This window comes from Microcaecilia unicolor, chromosome 7 (assembly GCF_901765095.1).
Source record: "Microcaecilia unicolor chromosome 7, aMicUni1.1, whole genome shotgun sequence".
In the NCBI taxonomy this organism is placed as follows: domain Eukaryota; kingdom Metazoa; phylum Chordata; class Amphibia; order Gymnophiona; family Siphonopidae; genus Microcaecilia; species Microcaecilia unicolor.
In genome coordinates, this window is record NC_044037.1 from 56,727,688 (window position 1) to 56,749,250 (window position 21,563).

General features: G+C 41.3%; 1 protein-coding gene across 1 annotated transcript in view; it reads left to right on the plus strand.

Moving 5' to 3' along the window:
- Window positions 1-21,563, plus strand: part of LOC115474248 (connector enhancer of kinase suppressor of ras 2-like) — a 768,489-nt gene that overhangs the window by 365,915 nt on the left and 381,011 nt on the right. Inside the window, exon 5 of the mRNA XM_030209634.1 lies at window positions 10,873-10,914. Within this exon, the coding sequence (XP_030065494.1) occupies window positions 10,873-10,914 (42 nt within the window). The remainder of the gene's footprint in view (window positions 1-10,872; window positions 10,915-21,563) is intronic.

The following is a 21,563-nucleotide window of genomic DNA, read 5'->3' on the forward strand; positions in this document are numbered from 1 at the left end:
TTTCTTAGCATCCCTAATTTCCTTTAATGTTTCTACATCCATAAGTACATAAGTAAGTACATAAGTAATGCCATACTGGAAAAAGACCAAGGGTCCATCGAGCCCAGCATCCTGTCCACGACAGCGGCCAATCCAGGCCAAGGGCACCTGGCAAGCTTCCCAAACGTACAAACATTCTATACATGTTATTCCTGGAATTTTGGATTTTTCCAAGTCCGTTTAGTAGCGGTTTATGGACTTGTCCTTTAGGAAACCGTCCAACCCCTTTTTAAACTCTGCTAAGCTAACCGCCTTCACCACTTTCTCCGGCAACGAATTCCAGAGTTTAATTACAAGTTGGGTGAAGAAAAATTTTCTCCGATTTGTTTTAAATTTACTACACTGTAGTTTCATCGCATGCCCCCTAGTCCTAGTATTTTTGGAAAGCGTGAACAGAAGCTTCACATCCACCTGTTCCACTCCACTCATTATTTTATATACCTCTATCATGTCTCCCCTCAGCCGTCTCTTCTCCAAGCTGTATAGCCCTAGCCTCCTTAGTCTTTCTTCATAGGGAAGTCGTCCCATCCCCGCTATCATTTTAGTCGCCCTTCGCTGCACCTTTTCCAATTCTACTATATCTTTCTTGAGATGCGGCGACCAGAATTGAACACAATACTCAAGGTGCGGTCGCACCATGGAGCGATACAACGGCATTATAACATCCTCACACCTGTTTTCCATACCTTTCCTAATAATACCCAGCATTCTATTCGCTTTCTTAGCCGCAGCAGCACACTGAGCAGAAGGTTTCAGTGTGTTATCGACGACGACACCCAGATCCCTTTCTTGGTCCGTAACTCCTAACGTGGAACCTTGCATGACGTAGCTATAATTCGGGTTCTTTTTTCCCACATGCATCACCTTGCACTTGCTCACATTAAACATCATCTGCCATTTAGCCGCCCAGTCTCCCAGTCTCGTAAGGTCCTCTTGTAATTTTTCACAATCCTGTTGTGATTTAACGACTTTGAATAACTTTGTGTCATCAGCAAATTTAATTACCTCGCTAGTTACTCCCATCTCTAAATCATTTATAAATATATTAAAAAGCAGCGGTCCTAGCACGGACCCCTGAGGAACCCCACTAACTACCCTTCTCCATTGTGAATACTGCCCATTTAACCCCACTCTCTGTTTCCTATCCTTCAACCAGTTTTTAATCCACAATAGGACATTTCCTCCTATCCCATGACCCTCCAATTTCCTCTGTAGCCTTTCATGAGGTACCTTGTCAAACGCCTTTTGAAAATCCGTCTGTTCTTTCTGGCCAGGTGGATGGTAGTACACTCCTAGCACTATCCTTTTCCCCTTTACACATGAAATTTCAATCCATAGGGATTCCAAGATGTGTTTTGTTTCCTGCAGAATTTTCAGTTTATTTGATTCAAGGCTCTCCTTAACATACAGTGCTACCCCTCCTCCAATTCGATCCACCCTATCACTACGATATAATTTGTACCCCAGTATGATAGTGTCCCACTAGTTATCCTCCTTCCACCAGGTCTCAGAGATGTGTGCTAATGGAATTAGCATGTGCTAAATGCCAAGAAACCCATTTTAACCTATGGGTTTCTTAGCATTTAGCATGTGCTTATTGTTTTAGTGCACTAAGGGACCGTTTTACTAAGCTGCAGTAAAAGGGGCCCTGTGCTATCAGTGGCAGCTATTTTTGCAACACACCAGGGCTCCTTTTACCGCAGTGGGTGAAAATAGCCAAAAATGAAATGACCGTGCGTTAAGTTTGCACTTGCCATGCAGCCATTTTTAGAGAGGAGAGCAGTTACCACCACCTATTGAAGTGGCGGTAAGGGCTTCTACACTAATTCAACTGTAATCGGACAGCATGCAAATGCTGCCCGATTACCGCCAGGTAACCCCCTGCAGAAATATTTTTTCAATATTTCTGCTAGTGCCTGAAATGGTGCACGCTGGGGCGGAACTACTACTGGCACCCGTGTTGGGCTGGTGGTTGTTCTGAGTTGTCACCCAGCAACCCTTTAGTAATTGGGCACCTAAGCTTTAATATAAGGACCTTAGGGTTTACTATGCAATGAGGCCCTAATATTCTTATTCCCACAGACCCTCAATACATGCAGAGGCTAATTTTATAACATAGAGCAAACAAAAGTTTCCAATAAAGGCTTATTTTATAAAGACAAAACCTTTCTTCTTTTGTGACACACCTGACAGACAATGGTCATATATGTGACACACTGAACACTAAAATTCACAGCTGAACAAAGCATGTCTAAATATTTCATTTTTAAACTGTAGGTTTAGTATGAATTTGCCTATCCTATATGAAAAAGCTGTATGCAACACATCAGTCCAAGATTTCTCACTTGTCATACAATCAAATATATTTTCAAATTCTAGTGTCACCTCAGTAACAGCAACACAAAAACTTGCAAGTATGCTACTCAAACTATATAGCAAAACAGAATCTATGGACAGCAGACCTACAACATTTTCAGTTAGGGCTGGAGACAGCAGTTATTATTGGGGGTAGTGGAGAAGCAGAAATAGGGATCAGTTATAGGGTTTTCAAGAACCTGACTATCAAGATACTCTTCACAGTAATTACATAAATTATTTGAAATGCTATAATGGATAACAACAAAGGTGTCTAGGTGCTTTTACAAAACAGGTATCCTGAACCATTCCCAATGGTCCAGAAATGCTCTTCACACATTTACATGTTCTCCAAGACAAGGTGCAAAGTGGAGGAGTGGCCTAGTGGTTAGGGTGGTGGACTTTGGTCCTGGGGAACTGAGGAAGTGAGTTCGATTCCTGGCACAGGCAGCGCCTTGTGACTCTGGGCAAGTCACTTAACCCTCCATTGCTCCATGTAAGCTGCATTGAGCCTGCCATGAGTGGGAAAGTGCGGGGTACAAATGTAACAAAAATAAATGTGAGTTTTCACTATGTATGAATGCAGGTATTTTACAAAGTCCACTTGTACAGCACAGCTCCGCTCCTGTTCTAGCTAACTGTGTCCCCAGGAACACCTATATGCCTATCATAAGATGTGCATTCTTCAGCGGGCATTCAGTTCATTAGAGCATTTCAAAAATATTAGCGCATGCAAAATCAATTTGACATATATTAACCCGTTAATTAATGTGTACAAACAATCTGTGCAAATTAGAAATTTCTAAAGCACATTAAAAAATGTTGTGAAATTAACTGACATTCAACAAAAATTGGAGGGAAGGGCCACATTTTCCAAAAACAAAATGCTTATGCCTATCCCTAGTGTATCTCTTCTTTACAGATAGGGTAGTGGAATGGCCTCCCAGTGGAGATGGCGGAAAAGAGGACTATCTGAATGGACCGTGTGGTCTTTATCTGTTGTCATTTTCTATGTTTCTATGGATGTGCTTCCATGGAGGTGCTCCTCCAGGCATCAGGAGAACATAATGGGTGGGGAGGGGGAAGGGTTAAATATCTATCCGGTCAATATTCAGAAGTACTCATTCATATAGTGTGGGAGTTCCACCCAACTCTATAGATAACCAGTGATATTTAACCACTATCTGTATAGCTCTGCGGATTAATTTAGGCCAGTAAAAAGGCTGTCCTAACTTAAACTGTATAGCTACGTGGATAGAAGTTAAATATTGCCGCTGTCTGTAGAGCTGGCAGTGATCACCTCTTTCCACTGTATATCGAGGTCCCTAAAGCAGATTGGCAAAATGCTGGCTGACATTGGACTTTGCAAAAGAGAAAATACTGTTCACCAGTTAAATTTATGGTCATTTATTTCTTGTGAGGGACCAACTCAAGAATAAAGTCAGGAAGTATTTTTTCACTGGGAAGGTGGTAGATACCTGGAATGCCCCCCCACAGGAGGTGATAGAGAAGAAAACTGTAATGGAATTTAAAAATGTATTGGACAAACACAAAGGAATCCTGTTTAGAAGGATCGGATTGAAAGAAGCTAGGGGAGATTAGGTAGGAAAGCCAGTGCTGGGCAGACTTCTACGGTCTGTGCCCTAAAAAGGCAAGGATAAATCAAGATCAGGTATACACCTCATACCATATAGAAACATAGAAACATGACTGCAGATAAAGGCCATATGACCCATCCAGTCTGCCATCCTCTGTAACCCCTAATTCTTCCTACTCCTAAGCGATCCCACATGCTTATCCCATGCCTTTTAAAATTCTGGAACAGTCCTTGACTCCACCACCTCCACCGGGAGGCCATTCCACATCTCCACCACCCTTTCTGTGAAATAATACTTCCTTAGGTTACTCCTAAGCCTATTCCCTCTCAACTTTGTCATATGCCCCCTCATACCAGAACTCTCCTTCATTTGAAAAAGGCTCTCTTCCTGTACATAAATGTAATGAGTTTATCTTGTTGGGCAGACTGGATGGACCATATTGGTTTTTATCTGCCGCCATCTACTATGTTACTATGTTAGAATACGCTTAGCGAGTTGTGCATGTAAATTCTAATTAGTGCTCATTATTGCTTGTTAAATGCTCTTATCAACACTCATTAGCTTGTTAAGTTATGCGCATTGTTATAGAATCTGCTTGGATTTTGGCTTGGATCTCTAGGTGTGCTATATAGAATCTGGGGGGAAATTCTCATTAGTACTGACCATTTTACTCTTTGGACTTTGTATTAAAATTCCAGCATTAGAACATCCTGTGCTAAGCTATCTGGTCTGTGCACTTTTCTTCATCTGCACTGAATAGATAATATCTTCATTACTATGGGATTTAAGTGAACCGAGTGCTAACATCTTCTCAAGTCTTTGTGTACAGTTAGCTCATGCATAAAACATAGAGTACACAAAAATTGTGCACAAAAGCTGTGCTAACCTGTATGTAAAGCCTAGCGCACTTTACTGCATTGGCCCCTCAGTGCTGAGTCCTCAACTGGCAAGGCTGGGATACACTATCTACAACCTTGACTGTTCTTTTTCTCCTCTCTTAACAAAAATGCGACTGCCTCTCCCTTGATACACTAGCTCCTCTATTGGATTTTTCCTTCCCTTCACAGATTTCCCTTTTCTGTGGACACCTTTCATCTTGTTTTTCATCGAACTGCTCATTCAAGCCTAGCTGGCATGCGGGTGGCCACTCTCTTCTTTTATCTGTCCTAGTTGATAACATGAGAGTAGCACCCACATAGGTTGTGCTGTGCCCCAGCTGTGGACTCAGTCAGTCTATCCTTACTCCCTGGATTTCTCGTGGAAGGCAAACCCGGGGCACTGGCTTTCCAGGTCATTTTATAGTTCTCTTCAAATCTTTGAAGTGTCTTCTCCTATTCTGAGAGTGACAAGGAAGTACATCCTCAATTTCATCATATTTCTAGGGTTTAGTTAAGGGCTAGAACTCCAGAATGTTCTTCATAAAACTATAGAAGGCTCCAGAATGTTATTTTTAATACTATAGAAGGGATATTGAGAGATCCTGCTACATACATACATGGAATAAAGAAGGGGTGTCCACGACATTCTGAAGAAAAGTATATTCACATAGATTTTATATACATTATTGATATCTATATGTATATATGCATACACAATCTATGGGGTAGATATTCAGCATGGATTAAGCTACCTGCTTAAACCACACAGACCTGGCTGAATGCTGACAAAAAATGTGTTTTCACATAGGGCACACACAAAATTATGTGCAAAGGGCTAGCTGGCTAGCTATGCAGGTGCTGGCACTGAATATTGTCTGGCACCTGCAAAACTCCTGGGTCCATGGTTGACCCAGATATTCAATGGTGGTGTCTGGACGTAACTCCAGCATTGAATATCCAGGTTAGATTCATCCCGCAGCAGTCAGCAGATTTAAAAATGCTGACCTCTACAGGCTGCATTTCAGGGGGAGGGATCCTGGTATAACTTGGCCATCATGGTGAAATGTTTAAAATATATGAACAGCTTCCAATATTCAGAGCATATATGTATAGCATTTTCATGTAAATGGAACATCCGCATAGACTTCTGTATTCAGTGAGGGTCAACTAAAGGTATAGCACTGCTGAATATAGGTATAACTTGAAATGTTTAGGTTAGACATTTCAAAAATTCCATGGAACATCCTGCTCAAATTAGTCTATAATGTCCTACTCTGTGTTTTTACAGGATCATTCTTGGAGGTGGTGGTGGTGGTGGGGTGGGGGGTATTGAAATGTTCATGATTGTTGAGTTGAATTAACAAAATCAAAGTGGAGGCCTAGGGCCATGAATGATAATTGAGGAAGATGCAAGGCTGAAAGTTCTCAAGAGGCATCCAGTAATCTTGAATTGGCTTTGACTGCAGTTGGTTACAGTTGAACTAGAAAACCTAAGCAGCATGAGGAAAGAGCCTACAAAAAAGAAAACTAGAGTCCCGTGACAGGCATGACTGGAGTTTGCCTTCACAGTAATGGTACAGTCTCATTTTTCTGAATTGTAAAGCATCTGCACAGTTGTAATTGCAATACTCATAAAAATTTAGCAGCATTTATAATAACACTAAGTGGGAAATAAATATTAATATCTAGTGAAAGTCATGAAGTCTGTGGCCATTTAGTTGATAGAATATAAACAATTCCATCTAAGAAACAAGCAGAGTAGAAATTCATCGTGATAACCTTGCACTCGGACTCAGTTGCACTTTAAGTTTTGCATGCTAGAAAATGCTATTGTTTTCTGCTTTGTAAACATTCCAAGTTAAAATAATATACAATTTGTCATTTTAGAAGAAATTTATATACATTTTTGAAGTAAAACACCTCTAAATTCTGCATCACTGGAGCCCTGATTATATGAAATTCACCAGCTTGTTTTGCTTCAATGAACTTAACAGCAGGTACCATTCAAGATTTTAATATTAGGATTTATTGTTTTCTAAAAAAAAATTACTAGATGTGGTCTAGGTAATTTCTTCACAGATACAGTAAAATATACAATGCATATGTTAGTGACATGAGTAAATAGAAAAATTTTAACCTAAAATCAGATAACTCATTATCCCACTCATTTCTTATTTTACGTTTGTCAGTTTAGCTATAAAGCAAGAGTTCTTCCGTCTCTCCAAACTACCTTTATTCCATGTTAATGGATATGGCCTCAGTCCCACCATACTCATTGAATGAAGGTTTCTGCTTAGCTTTTGATATGATTTAGAGACCCATTTGTTCATAAAGCTAGCAGCATCTCCTTGGCTTCCTCTCAATTTATTTGCAGGTGAGTGCACTTCAAAAGAACAGAAATATTCACACATCCAGATGCACTGGAGGTACAGGAAACATAAGCAACTGCCTAGGAGGCATACAGATGTAGCTCATGTATATGCATTGTGGATATCCTGAAAACCAATTGGTCTAATACCAGTTGATCTAAATATAATATTTGTCTAAAATACAATTCATCCAAAGAGACAATTTGTTAAAAAGTTCATTCATCTAATGGACAATTGGTCTAAAAATTAAATAATCAAAATAGATATATATGACCACAAATTGATCGCAAAATTGCAGAAAGAGCAGAAAGATGTTGAAGGTTAGATGAAATGCATAATACGAGGTGTGCAACAAAAGAAAGCCGTGAAGATCGTAATATATCCATTTTTGCACAGTGAGCCTCCTATAACATTCTGGATTTTTAAGTGGCATTGCCACATTGACATTTTTTCTTGCTTTTTAATTTTCTCATATTAACTTTTTTCACTGATATATAAAAGTTTATAAAATTAACTTGTTTCATAAAGTTTGTTTGCTAATCTATCATTTCTGTATCTTGCTGTAGTTGTTTCTTACAAAAGTGAACTGATTTTTGCATCAGTATCCTGCATCTTCTCTTGTTTAACCCAAGTGAGCCATTAGAACAATTTTACTATTAGACTAATTAACCTATTAGCCATTGTTTATGGTAGACCAATTGCCATTAGGCCAATTCTCCGTTAGATGAACTATCAGTAGACTCTGAAAATCTGATTGGTTGGGTGTGCCCTGAGGAGTGAGTTGAGCACTGCATTGTAGAATATGAGCTTTATGTGCCAACATTTAGCCACACCGCTTATGCTATATGAATAGCAGATATAAATACATGTGCCTAAATGTGACACTAATGTGTAACTTACAGTATTCTGTAAATTACACACACAAATATGGAACTCACCTATGCCCTGCCTATGCATGCTAAAGCTAGAGAATATCACTTAGCACCCAACTAGCACTTAACTGTGTTTCAACAGTCTTATGCATAAGTGCTAGTATTCTATAGCTTACATGGGCGATTGGTGACCTGTTATAGAATCAAGGGGCTAATGTACAATTACTTACAAAGCGTTAAGTGTTACTGCACCAGATAACACAGATCACTTACGGAAGCAATTCTGTAACAGTTTGCCTCCATTTAGATGCCCTTAGTGGGCCTCAAAGAAGCATATTCTATAATGGAATCTAGGTGCCTAAGTTCTACTATAGAATACTAGCATAACCTGGTATTGGTGCACCTACTGTAGGTGCCTGCACTTTTGCCAGCCATAGAGCTTCTCTAAGTGTGAGTGCTTAAATGTGGCAGGGTCGCATGTAACGTAAGAGTTTTCTATAAGGTACGCACATAAGTGGAAGCCTTGTCCATATCCTGTCCATACTCCTCCCTGTGTATACCCTTCCTTGAAAATATGTGCTATGGAAGTTAAGTGGGTTTTTTTCAGAACAATGTTTAGGCATCCTGCTGGCATACACACAGATTTATGCTAATACTCTAAATATTTACACACAGAGTGGGCCCGTAAATGTTAGTACCCAGTTTATAGAATTGCCCTAATACCAAATGTTTTTTTCTGCATTAACTGTATGGGAAGATGCTAGAACACCTGAATAATTACTGCACAGATTTTGCAACTAATATGTGTAAATTAATTTTTGCAACTACTCGTGAGTTAAGCATTTCTGGAGATCTACTTTTTCCCGCTTGGTACCTCCCTTCCAGTTGAGCATTTTTGCCTTCTGTATGTGACGATATATATCTGGAACATCTGTTGGGTTCTCCAATACCACTTTCTCCAGTGCACTTCCTTTTGGATTGTTTCAAAGTTTTTGTATTGCAGGGCACAGGAGGTCATCAACTTGTTAGAAAGGCTGGGTTACTTGATTTAAAAAAATCATTCTAAGTGTATGTATGACAGCAGATTCACCCTCATTTTGGAGTGGGCGTAATACCTTAAAAATCTGATGGTGGTGGAACAAAATGGGGCTAGATCCTCCTACAAGCACAAAAAACTTTTTTTTTGTTAATATGGAGGTCTATATACAATCTTTATCACCTAGAGCCTAAAGTTTGATACTTAATTCTCTTTAATGGTTTTAGAGGAAGGGATCTTGATTTTGGTTAGACTTTGTCTTGTTTTTTCTGTTTTTTTAATCATTATTATTTTTTATATTTTTAGTCATGATGTTTAGGATATTGTTAAACAGTAATACCTGGTTGATATCAGTTCGCTATCCCATGGTTGAGGTATCAGAACTCAATTTCCCTGTGTTTTTCTTTCTTTTCTTATGACATTAGTCATAATAATTATCTTGGGTTTTTTGCTAGGTATTTTAAGTTTTTATCCATATTAAATATATAACCACTCTCAAGGAGTTTATTCTCATTATTTTGTTGATTCACACAGCTCAAATAGTTTCAGGTTGGGAGGAGGGATATGTTATGATTTTTAACAACAGAGTGATAAATAGTGAGTTTTGCTTATAAGTTTATTAATTTCAACATTCTGGGCTTCTTTTACAAAGCCACGCTAGCAATTCCTATGCGGCAAATGAGAGGAAGCCCATAGGAATTGAATGGGCTTCCTCTCATTTGCCACTCAGGAATCGCTAGTGGGGCTTTGTAAAAGAAGCCCTCTGTGAATTAACAGAGTGACACAATACAATTATAGATCAGTTCTTAATGATGCAATTGTTTCTTGAATTGGGGAGGGTAGGGAGCGGATTGTTGAGGATATAATGATTTGTTGTAACACAGGTATGGTTGTTAGCTTAAGGATTGTCATTGCATCTTTCTTTGTGATTTGCAAGCTTTTAATAAAAAAGATTTAAACTTAATTTTTGCAACTAATGCACAGTAACTGCAAATTTTTAATGAATGTTAGGAAAAGGACCTCTTAATATGCAATTATATATAAAAACTAAAAAGATACTTGTATATATGTGTTTACTGTCTGGGGAGGCAGATTGAGAAGAAACCATGTGGTATGTTCTTTCTCTCATGGCACTGGGGCATCACTATGGCTCGCATTACATGTTTATACTTATTCTACTGCCTTTCTGTAGATACAGTCAAAGCGCTTTACATATACTATTTTTGCACGTACTCTCCTGTTCCTAATGAACTCACAATCTAAGGTTATTTGTTCCCGCGGCAGCCTCATAAGACTTGTCAGGACCTGATCTCTGTGAGTTGGGGGAGGGGAGGAAGGGAGGGTAGTTGTGGCAACAGCCCGGCAGGACCCGTTCTCTGTTGGGGGGGGGGGGATTATTGGTCAGTAACTTTGATGCACTCACACAATCTGGTAATACATTTAATGTAAGCTTGTGTAGAGCAAATGCTTATCACACCCCCTGAATTTACCATATGGCCTTTGTACTTACCTCATCTTAAGTTTTGCATTTAAGTGGTCGTAAGTGCAAAAACATACCACACTTTAGTAAATGTTCCCCTAATTGTCATACCATATATTCCAGATTCAGCATTATATATGTGTCCATTAGCTCAATGGAGATGTGCAAAAACAGTGTATACTGATGTCATGTCTTTATATTTATTTATTTATCTATCTATTTATTTATTTATTATTTTGCTATAGGATTGCACGGTGTATGAAACAGAAAATAAAATTCTTCATGTGGTAAGTGATCTCTGAACTTTTCTACTTTTTGTTTTACAAAAATCTGGTATCTGGTTTATTTTCAGAAAATGTGGCTTTTGTTTCCTGCAGTGGCGTACCAAGGGGGTGGGTGGTGGGGGTGGTCTGCCCCGGGTGCACGCCGCTGGGGGATGCTGCACTGCGCACCTGTGGGATCCGACTTCGCTAACTTCGCTCATTCGCTGCAGCTCCCTCTGCCCCGGAACAGGTTATTTCCTGTTCTGGGTCAGAGGGAGCTGCAGCGAACGAGCAAAATTAACGAAGTCGGAGCCCGCAGGTGCGTGCCACAGCACCCCCCCAGCGGCGTGCACCCGGGGGGGTGTCATTTCACAGGGGGGAGGTGTCATTTTGCAGGCGGGAGGGCGCACTGCACCCGGGGTGGGGGGGGGGCACATCGGCGATCCGCCCCGGGTGCCATCCAGGCTAGGAACACCACTGGCTTCCTGCATCACAACTCTTCAGTGTACAGCAGCCAATACAAACATTAGTATATAGGTTACTTCCATTAAATCTATTTTTATATGCACTAAAAAATTTAAGATGCCCTGTGTTCAATTTTGTATGTTGATTTTAATCCACTCTGGGCAAATATATTTTTAGATTAGCAAATTAATAAACTTTTGAAATAAATATTGAATGAATGAAAAAGTGAATGCTAAACTCTAAAATATAATTATCTAGCAGCCAAAATCAAAGATGGATCCAGACTACTAAAGCATATAGAGGAAACACAGAACAGTGCCATTGTTTATTGTTATTGTTAAAAGAGAAGATCAGATTAGACTACCCTCTGCAATAGATTTTTATGATCCAATCACAGGGTTGTCCAACCTCGGTCCTCGAGGGCCGCAATCCAGTTGGGTTTTCAGGATTTCCCCAATGAATATACATGAGAACTAGGTGCCTGCCCTGTCTCCATTGTAAGCAAACAGATCTCATGCATAGTCATTGGGGAAATCCTGAAAACCCGATAGGTTGGACACCCCTGGATCCTGACAATTTTGCTCCACTTTAACCTAACTAGTTAGTGCTGAAACTCAGCGAGTGGAGGGCATTTTTAAAAGGCACTTCTGCATGTATACAGAGATAGGTGCTTATACATGTGCTTATTTGATATATGCATAAAGTTGCACATACGCAGCCTGTACCTGTGTAACTTTACCTGTACTGAGCAAAGGCATTCTCAGGGATAGGGCTAAGGAGGGATTGTATTTATGTACATACAGGTCAATATTCAAAAGGACTTATGACTTTAGAAGACACCGTTAAATGCAGGAGCCCCCATCCATGGATTCTCAGCAACACAGTCCAGATAGTGCTGCTGAAAATCCTTCTAACCACCGTGGCACTATCTGGATAGGGTTGAACAACTAGTCAGATTGATAGTGGTGACAATCTCTGTACAGCTAAGTAGTTTAGTCTGGGACTGATTTGTTTTTCCAGGACTAAATTAAATCCCCTACCTATACATGTGAAGAGCAATTCTATAAACTAGGTGCCTGCATTTAAACTTGCATGTGCAAATGTATAGAATAAAAGAAAAATCATGAGCAACCCTCTGGCAGTAGGTTTTCAGTGTTGGAGCAGGATTTTTTTGTGCATTTTTTTCTCTGAGCGTTTGGAGGGAATAGCTAATGACCTCATTTACATCCATTTGCCTACGTTTAAATGCAATTTGCCCTCATCTTTGGCACGTACATTCCTGTGCTAGAGCCTTCTGAGCATTCTGTGCACATTAACACTGGTGCTAGTAGTGCTGGCATTAGGATTTGAGCATCAGTCCATTAGGGCTCTGTTGTCAGAAGGGCAGGAACTATTTTCCGTAGTCGATTCTGAATAATTCCTGACTCTTTCAAGGACCTACTCTATTTCCTGTAGCTAGGGTTACCATATGTCCGGGTTTCCCCAGACATGTCCTTTTTTTGGGTGCCTGTCAGGCAGAAGCGTAGCCAGGTTTTGATGTCAGGAGGAGCAGACCTTTTGAAAAATAGGCACCAATGTGAAGCTGAAGGGCTGATCCGCATAGACTACATTTTATTCAAAATCTGTTTGGGGAAGCATTTGCTCCTCTTGCAGCCCACTTAGCTACTCCTCTGCTGTTATGGTGTCCAGGTAGTTTTTCTAAATCGGGGGGTGGGGGATTGTGACCATTTCTCTAGGTTTAAAAATCCACTGTTCCCAATATAGCATAATCACAGGCCCACCCACTTTGGGTTCAGCATAATCCACCCACCTTCTCCCCAAAGACTGGCATGTATCCCTCTTCCTCTCCTCCCAGCAGACTGGCACCTCCTCTCTAGTCCCCCCCCCCCCCCCCCCCCCCGATAGTCCTCCAATCATCTGTTAAGTTGCCGCATTGCCAGTGATGAGGCACTCACTGCCGTCTGGTTCCTGAAGTCTTCTCTCTGCCGTGTCCCACCTCCCATGATGCAATTTTCTGTTCCCAAGCAGGCGGGACATGGTAGACAGAAGACTTGAGGAGCCCCAGGAATGGATGACACTGCTAGTAACATATCCAAGAATTGGAGAACCTCCAGTAGGGAGGGAATGAGAGAAATATACAGGGTCTTAACTGGAAAGGAGTGAGGGAGGAAGCTCAAGGCTTAAAGTTTGCTTAGGGGTAGCTGCTTCTACTTCTGCTTGTTGTACAATATACAGCATAATGGAATTGATGCTATTACCTCACAATTAATCTATATTATCACAGTCATTAACACCAGCTTCATGGTTGGCATAAGGGCTCGCACATGTATTTACCCGGTAGTGTTAGTTTTCTATAACGGAAACACCTACTTTATTCTCAAATAGAATAGGTATTAAATAAGCATGTTCAGGAGGCCTCAAAATAGACACCTTTTATAGAATTGCCCCATATATGGCCGCATATCACTGCTATATGTATAGCAGCGATAACCATATTCTTTATATTCAGCGCTGCCACCTACACTTTTTTAAGCACTGTGGCCATTGAAAATGCATACAAATGCATATAAATTAACCCTGGAAAGTTGTAAAATAAAAGCACAAAAATTGCATAGGATAACTTTCAAAATACAAGTATAAACATTATGAAAATTTGCTAGTATCCAGTTACGAACACCATTCTTGTGCTATTTATATATATGTCCTCAATTACAATTCATAAAATTACTCCCTGACTGGCCAGGTTATATTTCAGGAACGTTCCTGGGGCTGCCCCCTTTTGGACTGCTAAATTTTCCCACCTTGTGAATTTAGGAAGGTTATATTTAAGTAGTCAGTGGAGAATTTTATTTTTTTTTTTAATTCTGAAGTTTTTAACCTGCTAACATTCTAAATTCACCAGTTAGGCCTTTTGAAAATGTCTCCTTACCGCACAGAATTAAACTGTGAAGTCTAAATTGCTCAAGATTTTTTTCCCTATGTTTATCAAGTGACTCTGCAAACAAGAATATGTCATAATATCAAAATATGAAGTCAGACCCATCTGTCTAAATAGCTTTGCACAGGGAATTATCTGTTACACATCCATCTACTGCACTATTAAAAGAAAGTACTTATCCACTAAAAGATAATAACAGTAACAGAAGCATCTAGTGCCTTTCATACTGGGGGCAAAGTTCATTATATAAATACTGTGCAGCTGGCAAATGCTGTGGGTTAATCTGCTCCACTAACAACTAGGAAAAGCAGCTACCTGATCCTGCCACTGCTCAGAGGTGATTACCCACAATTAACAAGATGTCTCCAAACAGAGAGCATTTGTACAATATTTTCTCTTATTTAATTCAAAGGCTGTGTCCAGGCAAATGCTACTCCATTTCCTGGAGAGAAGGGTGACAGATGTAGGAAACATACTGTTTATTTAATATCACTGTTTCTTATTTTTAGTGACATTCTTGTTGCAGCCATGATATGTTGGAATCTCACAACTAGAAACAGAGCAATGAAATCTGATACTATCCCTATTAAGCAGCACCAACCAGGCCACCAGTGATTTTTTTTCATATTACCAAGTAGTTGGATCTTATCTTGAGCTTGGTTTGCTGGGGCCCGTTTATTAAGGTATGCTAAGCAGGTAGGGGGCAATTCTGTAAAGGGGTGCCTAGAGGGCGCCAAATTGAACCTATTCAATAAAGGAAAGTAAGCACTGTAAGGGGGTTTATAGAACACTGCCCCTTACCCTTAAGAAAATAACCTCTCTAACTAGCCTGGGCCACCTTAAGAGCACTGATCCCGCTCCGGGAGGAAGTGAGCTAGGAGGGGCGGAGTCAGTAAATGAGAATTTAAAAGATAAGGCCAGGCTAAGGTTAAGGAGACCCAGGGAAGGAAGAACTGAAGCACAAGTCTATACCTTTACTGAATGTGTTTAGCTGCTGCAGGACTGCCAAGAGACTGGGCCAGGCCCAGGACAAGGCCGCCCCCTGGGCCCCCCCCCCAACCTGAGGTCACCAGGCCCCCCCCTCCACCCGCCACCAGGCCCTCTCTCCACCCCGGGCCCTCTGCACTGACCTTAAGCGCCTCACCTTCGAAAGCGCAGCAAGCAGCAGCAGACCACTCCTTCCTTCCATGTTCCACTCTCGTGGAAGTTATGTCAGGCAAGGGCGGGACATGGAAGGAAGGAGTGGTCTGCCGCTGCTTACTGCTCTTTCGAAGGCGAGGCACTTAAGTTCAATGCCAGGGAGCGATGGAGGGCGGGCGGGCTGGACTGCGGCGGTGGCGCCAGCCCCCCCCCCCTCCCGGAGGCCCAGGCACGGGGAATTTTGTCCCCCCTGTCCCCCCCCTCTCGGCAGCCCTGAGCTGCTGTGACCTGGCTGAGGTAAGCCAACTGTATTTCTTATTAAGACTTGCAAGCCAGACCTGGGTTTCAGAAGACCTGAGAACCTACAGGTCGTGTTTGGGGCGGAGCAACCCCATCAGCCACAGACTGCTTGGTCTGCTAGCCAGAGACCTACTTGAGACTGTTACTAAATAAGAGAAACTATTGCATCTGAGGTTCTTGGCCTTTGAGGTAACAGGTCCCAGGGCCCAGGTGAATAAAACATTTATTTTCACCTTTACATGCCTTGTTTGCCTGAGTTATTCCCAGGGCCACCCTATAACCCTCACCCGGGGTCTCACAGTACCTACTTTCCTTTGTAGTATACTGGCATAACCAGGTATATATGCATGAGAACTTATTCCAGCAACAGAGCTGGTGTGAATACTTGTGCCTAAATATCAGAGCTACACGAATAGCTTATAGTGTTCTTTAAGTTATACACATAAGTGACATAGAGGAGTAACCTAATGGTTAGTGCAGTGGACTGAGAACCTGGGGAACTGGGTTCAAGTCCCCTTGCAGCTCCTTGTGACTCAGGGCAAGTCACTCAACCCTCCATTGGCCCAGATACAAAAACGTAACATTGTGAGCCCACTAGGGACACACCTGCATATAATAAAAATGTAAATCACTTTGTACCACACAAAGACAGTATATCAAATCCGTGACCCATTACATAAAAGTGTGTGAGCGGCACTATGCAAATGATAAGTACTAGTAAACACATCCTATGGCAGATTAGCACATAGCCAGATATTTAGCATTTATGTGTGTATATACACATATATGTATATATATATATATATATATATATATATATATATATGCAAGTTCTAGGTCAGCACCTTCTTTACAGAATTAGTGCACAGTAACTAAGGTCCTGGTGCTCAAAAGTAAACACAGGCACTAGAGGCCATTAGCGCCATACTAGCGCCTGCATTTACCAACGCAGAATGTTCAGAGGGGTCTAGCACAGGAAACAGTGAGCCCACCAGGCACTAGCGCAGATAGCATGAAAAGCACCCGAAACAAAACTGCCTTACCACTGCAAAAAATAATGCCAGGTCAGAGCAGGCATTAGGATGTTGGAAGAAAGGATTTCCCATGATTCTCATTCTTCTTTCTGCAAAATCTGATGGTTTTGATTGCCTTTGGAAGCAGAAGGAAGCCTTTAAGCACTGGTCGTGAGAAACAGCAACCCCATGCAAAAGCACATGTTGGTGTCTGTTTCCTGCCCTGCATCTAAATATAAGCGCCCAAACTATATAAAAAAAAATTAAAACACTTATAATTAGGCCACAGACAACAGGCACCAATGTGTGCTTCATGGGTGAGCTTACTGTGGAACTCTTCTGTGCGTGCGTCGAGCACAATCTTCCTGCTGAACTCCATAATGCTCAGTCCTATGAGGATGCCTATATTTGCATCTCATTAGCGTTGAGCATTAGGATGTATTTATATGGCGTTATTCGGAACAGCGCTGGAGTTTTCAGCATCAGGGCCTTAGTGCACATCTGTACTAACTGTATTACAAAGGCATGACAGCATGTGCTAATTCCTGTTATGGGGAGATTATGGGCAGGGAATAAGTGTGGACTGCCATTGCACTTAACATGCAGTCACTTACTGCACACTTTAATTGAGGCTCCTATAGGGGTGGTAAGTGCATCTGCATTATCTCCCAAATTCTATAAATGGTGCTCAAAATTATCTGCACAGGTTTGCGCGTATGTCCAATTTACATGTGGAAATTATTAACGAGACAATTAGTACCAATAATTGGGTGCTAATAATCAATTATTGGTATTAATTAGCAATAATTTGAATTTACGCGTGCATCTCGCTAGACACTATTCTGTAAAGATGCGCATATAAATTTTTTAGTGTGCAACTGGAAAGGGGCATTGCCATGGGAAGGGCATGAGCAGATCAGCGCGTTCAATTAAAATGTGCACAGTATTATAGAATATAGGAGATCTGCACCTAATTTAGGCACAAGAATTTACACCAGGCTTCAGTTGGTATAAATCCTCGCACCCAAAATATGGTGTGGATCCCAGCGCTATTCTATAAATGGCACCCAATTCAGAGTACACAGACAAAAAAAGCAACACTGGGCCTTCAAGACTGTAGTAATCTTGTCTTTTTGTGAAAGCAAAATATGGATTTTATATTTTGCTTTTACAAAAAGACAAGATTACTACAGGAGTTTTTAAACTCTGCATCATGGCTGCCCTTTGAGAAAGGCGAGCTTGGTCTTAAAGATTTTACCTGTCTTTCTTTGGAGATATTGGACAGGTACACATTACAAACCACTTACAACCTAACCCTGACCCCTGAGGCAGGCATTGTTTCACGCCGAAACACGGCCCGTGTCGGGTCACTTATCAATAAATCACTCCTGTTGTCTCAGTCTTGAACGCCCAGTGTTGCTTTTTTTGTCTGTATACTTTCTATGTATGCTGTTTATCCTCTCTGTTCGGTCTGCCCAATTCAGAGTGCCATTTTTAGAATAGTGCTTGGCAGTCAATTTTCGGTGCCCAAATTTGGACACTGTTTACTGAATCCACTCCTATATGTTGTTGTTCCATTTTACACTGTAAAAGAGGATATATTTTGTTTCTCTACTATTTCACTCCATGCAGAATCTGACTTCTTGGGATCTCCATTTCAGTTTCAATTTTGTGGTCACTTATTCTACATTTAATGAGGGTCTGCCTATGTCAGTGGCATTCCGTGGTTGCCTGACACCCAGGGCGGATCGCCACTGCTCACCCCCCCCCCCCCCCGGGTGCAGGGCAACACGGCACCCCCACACACACACACACACACGACACAGTCCCCACCTGTCTTCCAAGTTCCAGCTCCGTCCACCCCAGCATGGCGCCTCGCATATGCAGCGCTGCTGTAAAAAGAAGAAAATCGCCTCGTCGTTGGCCCTTCCCTCACTGTGTTCCGCTCTCTGACATAAACTCCTTCCTATTTCCTCGAGGGCGGGATACAGTAAGGGAAGGGCCGACGATGAGGCGATTTTCTTGTTTTTACAGCAGCGCTGCAGATGCGAGGTGCCACGCTGGGGTGGACAGAGCTGGAACCTGGTTGGCAGGTGGGGACTGCGTCAGGGGGGAAGGCAGTTCCATGCCAAGGGGGGGTGTGGATGGACGGAGCGGACCACCCCACCACCCGTTGACACCCGGGGCGGACCGCCCCCACCGCCCCGCCCTTGCTATGCCACTGGCCTATGTTCTACTGTATAGGCATGACTAACTTGATAGATTCTGCAGAGAATCCTGTGCAGGAGATTGCTCTCATGCACGAGAGATCGTGTATGTGTTTGAGGAAGAAAGCATTAATCTTCACTGAATGCCTGTACTGTAAAATGTTTATGTGCAATATCCACTCAGAAAGTTAAGAAAGGACTAAATTCGTATTCCTTACTTGCAGAGTAGTTTTATATACAGAAAAAGACTAGGAATTCATTGCAGCACTCATCTTTGGAATCTTATGCAAGGAGAATGTAGAGCAAGTTAAATAATGATATGGCTGAGCAGCCAGAAAAATTTTCATTTCTGTTGTTTTCCATTTTGTATATGGTGAATTTTCATTTTAGTCAAGTTTTTCTGGCCATTTTGTTGTTTTGTAAGTTTCTGATATTAGCGCATACTATGTTCAAAGAGAGTACACTATTTCAGAAAGAGGGAGTACTCTTTTCCTGAATTTGCACATGCGCACAACGGTTTGTGTGTATGTGGCGGTTCCACTATTGAGAAGTAGTGGACACTATTTCCATATAACGCTCGCTTCTTCTACACAGTGAGCACTAATATTGGCAAACGAGAAAAACATGAAATGTGTGTTTTCTGCTCATTTTTGTTAAGTAATGACGTGCAACGAGAGAGGATATTTATTTATTTCCTGCGTCATTGCAAATGGCAGCCTATCTCTAAAGTTTGAGCATGCAACTCCTTTTCTGTATGAATTACATTGGCTGCCTATATGGGCAAAGATTAAATTTAAACTATTAACTTTCATTTTTAAAATTTTATATGGATTGGGCCCTGGATATTTAGCTGGTATGATTCCCATATAGAGACCATTCAGCTGTTTGCGATCTTCCCAAGAACTATTATTAGCCTTTCCATCGCATATGTGCTGCTGGCAGGTTAGTACAAAAAGTAGTACATTATATGGAAGAGCTGCTGAACTTTGGAACAGTCTAACATTTGACTTAAAGAATATTTTGTACTATGGGCCCCTTTTATCAGGCGACAGTAAAAGGGTCCCTGCTGTGGTGTTGGCATGTGGATTTGCCACGCGCTGAGGTCCCCGTTTACCGCCACCCGGTAAAACAGAAATTCTGGGCAGGGGACGGAAATGGCCATGTGGTAAGTGAAACACTTGCTATGCAGCCATTTCCTGGTGGAGCCCTTACCGCCTTCTGTGGTAATCCAGTGGTATTCAGGAAGCTTTGATTACCGCCAGGCATGACCCCGCCGCATGCGCTAAAAAAATTGTGTGGGCAGGAAATGGTGCACGGTAAAACCATATCGCCACAGTAGCCCTAGCATGGCATTGTAAAAGGGCCCCTAGATGTGTTTTAGGAAAGCTGTTAAAACATGGCTGTTCCACCAATATTTGTAGTAGATGGATTATTTATTGATGATGTAATAATTCAGCCATATTGTACTGTTATTTTTGTACTGTATTGTAATTGTTGTCCTATTGTAACCTGCTTTGAACCTGAGAGTTAAGTGGGATATAAATGCTGAAACTAAATTACATTAAATGTTGAATGAAACCCTGAATTATTAATTATTTTAGATCAGTGTAAATGTATTGTGATTGGTAAATGTGGGCAGACTCTCGGTCCAGATGTCTTCTTTCTTCTGTCTTTTGATGTTCAATGTGCTGTATTTCTCTGGAATATCTGAGATGGATCGGCGTTGGTGTTCTTCCTTGCAGAGGGGAAGTTGATGGTGATTCTTGATGCAGTTAGTGAAGGTTTTTGTACTTGCAGAATGGATGGGGATAAAATGGAGAGAGTCTTATTCTCTTTGCAGGTTAAGAGAGAGATGAGAAAGTGAAGTATCTTTTAAGTGCTGTTAATGAATCCTTATAATTGTCTTCTTAGCCTGCAGGAACTGAGATCACATGTTGGGTAGGAATCCAATCACAATGTAGGATAAGTTGAGACTAGTTTTCTCCGGTTCTCGAGGTGGAAGAAAAGTTCACTTGAACTAGTCCAGCTAGTCACATGTTTCTTTGCAGGCCAGGTGCTGAGATAACACATCATATCAAAAATTAGAGATGCTTGTTAGTTATAATTACAGATAACCTGTCATTAAAATCGTCCATGGTACCCGAAGATTGGAAGGTGGTCAATGAAATGCCAAATTTTTTAAAAAGGTTCCAGGATTGATCTGAGAAACTACAGACTGGTAAACCTGATGTCAGTGCTAGGCAAAATGGTAGAAACTATTATAAAGAACAAAATTACTGAACACATAGACAAGCATAGTTTAATGGACAGAGTCAACATGGATTCAGCCAAGGGAAGTCTTGCTTCACCAGTCTGCTACATTTTTTGAAGGTGTGAATAAATATGTGGATAAAGGTGAGCCAGTTGATGTAGTGTATCTAGATTTTCAGAAAGCTTTTAACAAAGTCCCTCAAGAGAAAATTAAAAAGCCAAGGGATAGGAGGCAGTGTTCTGTTCTGGACTGAGAACTGTTTAAAAGATTGAAAACAGAGAGTAGAGTTAAAAGGCTGTGATACATGAGCAAGGGCGGGCCTGGAGCCAGGACAAAAAGGAACCACACAACACGTGAAA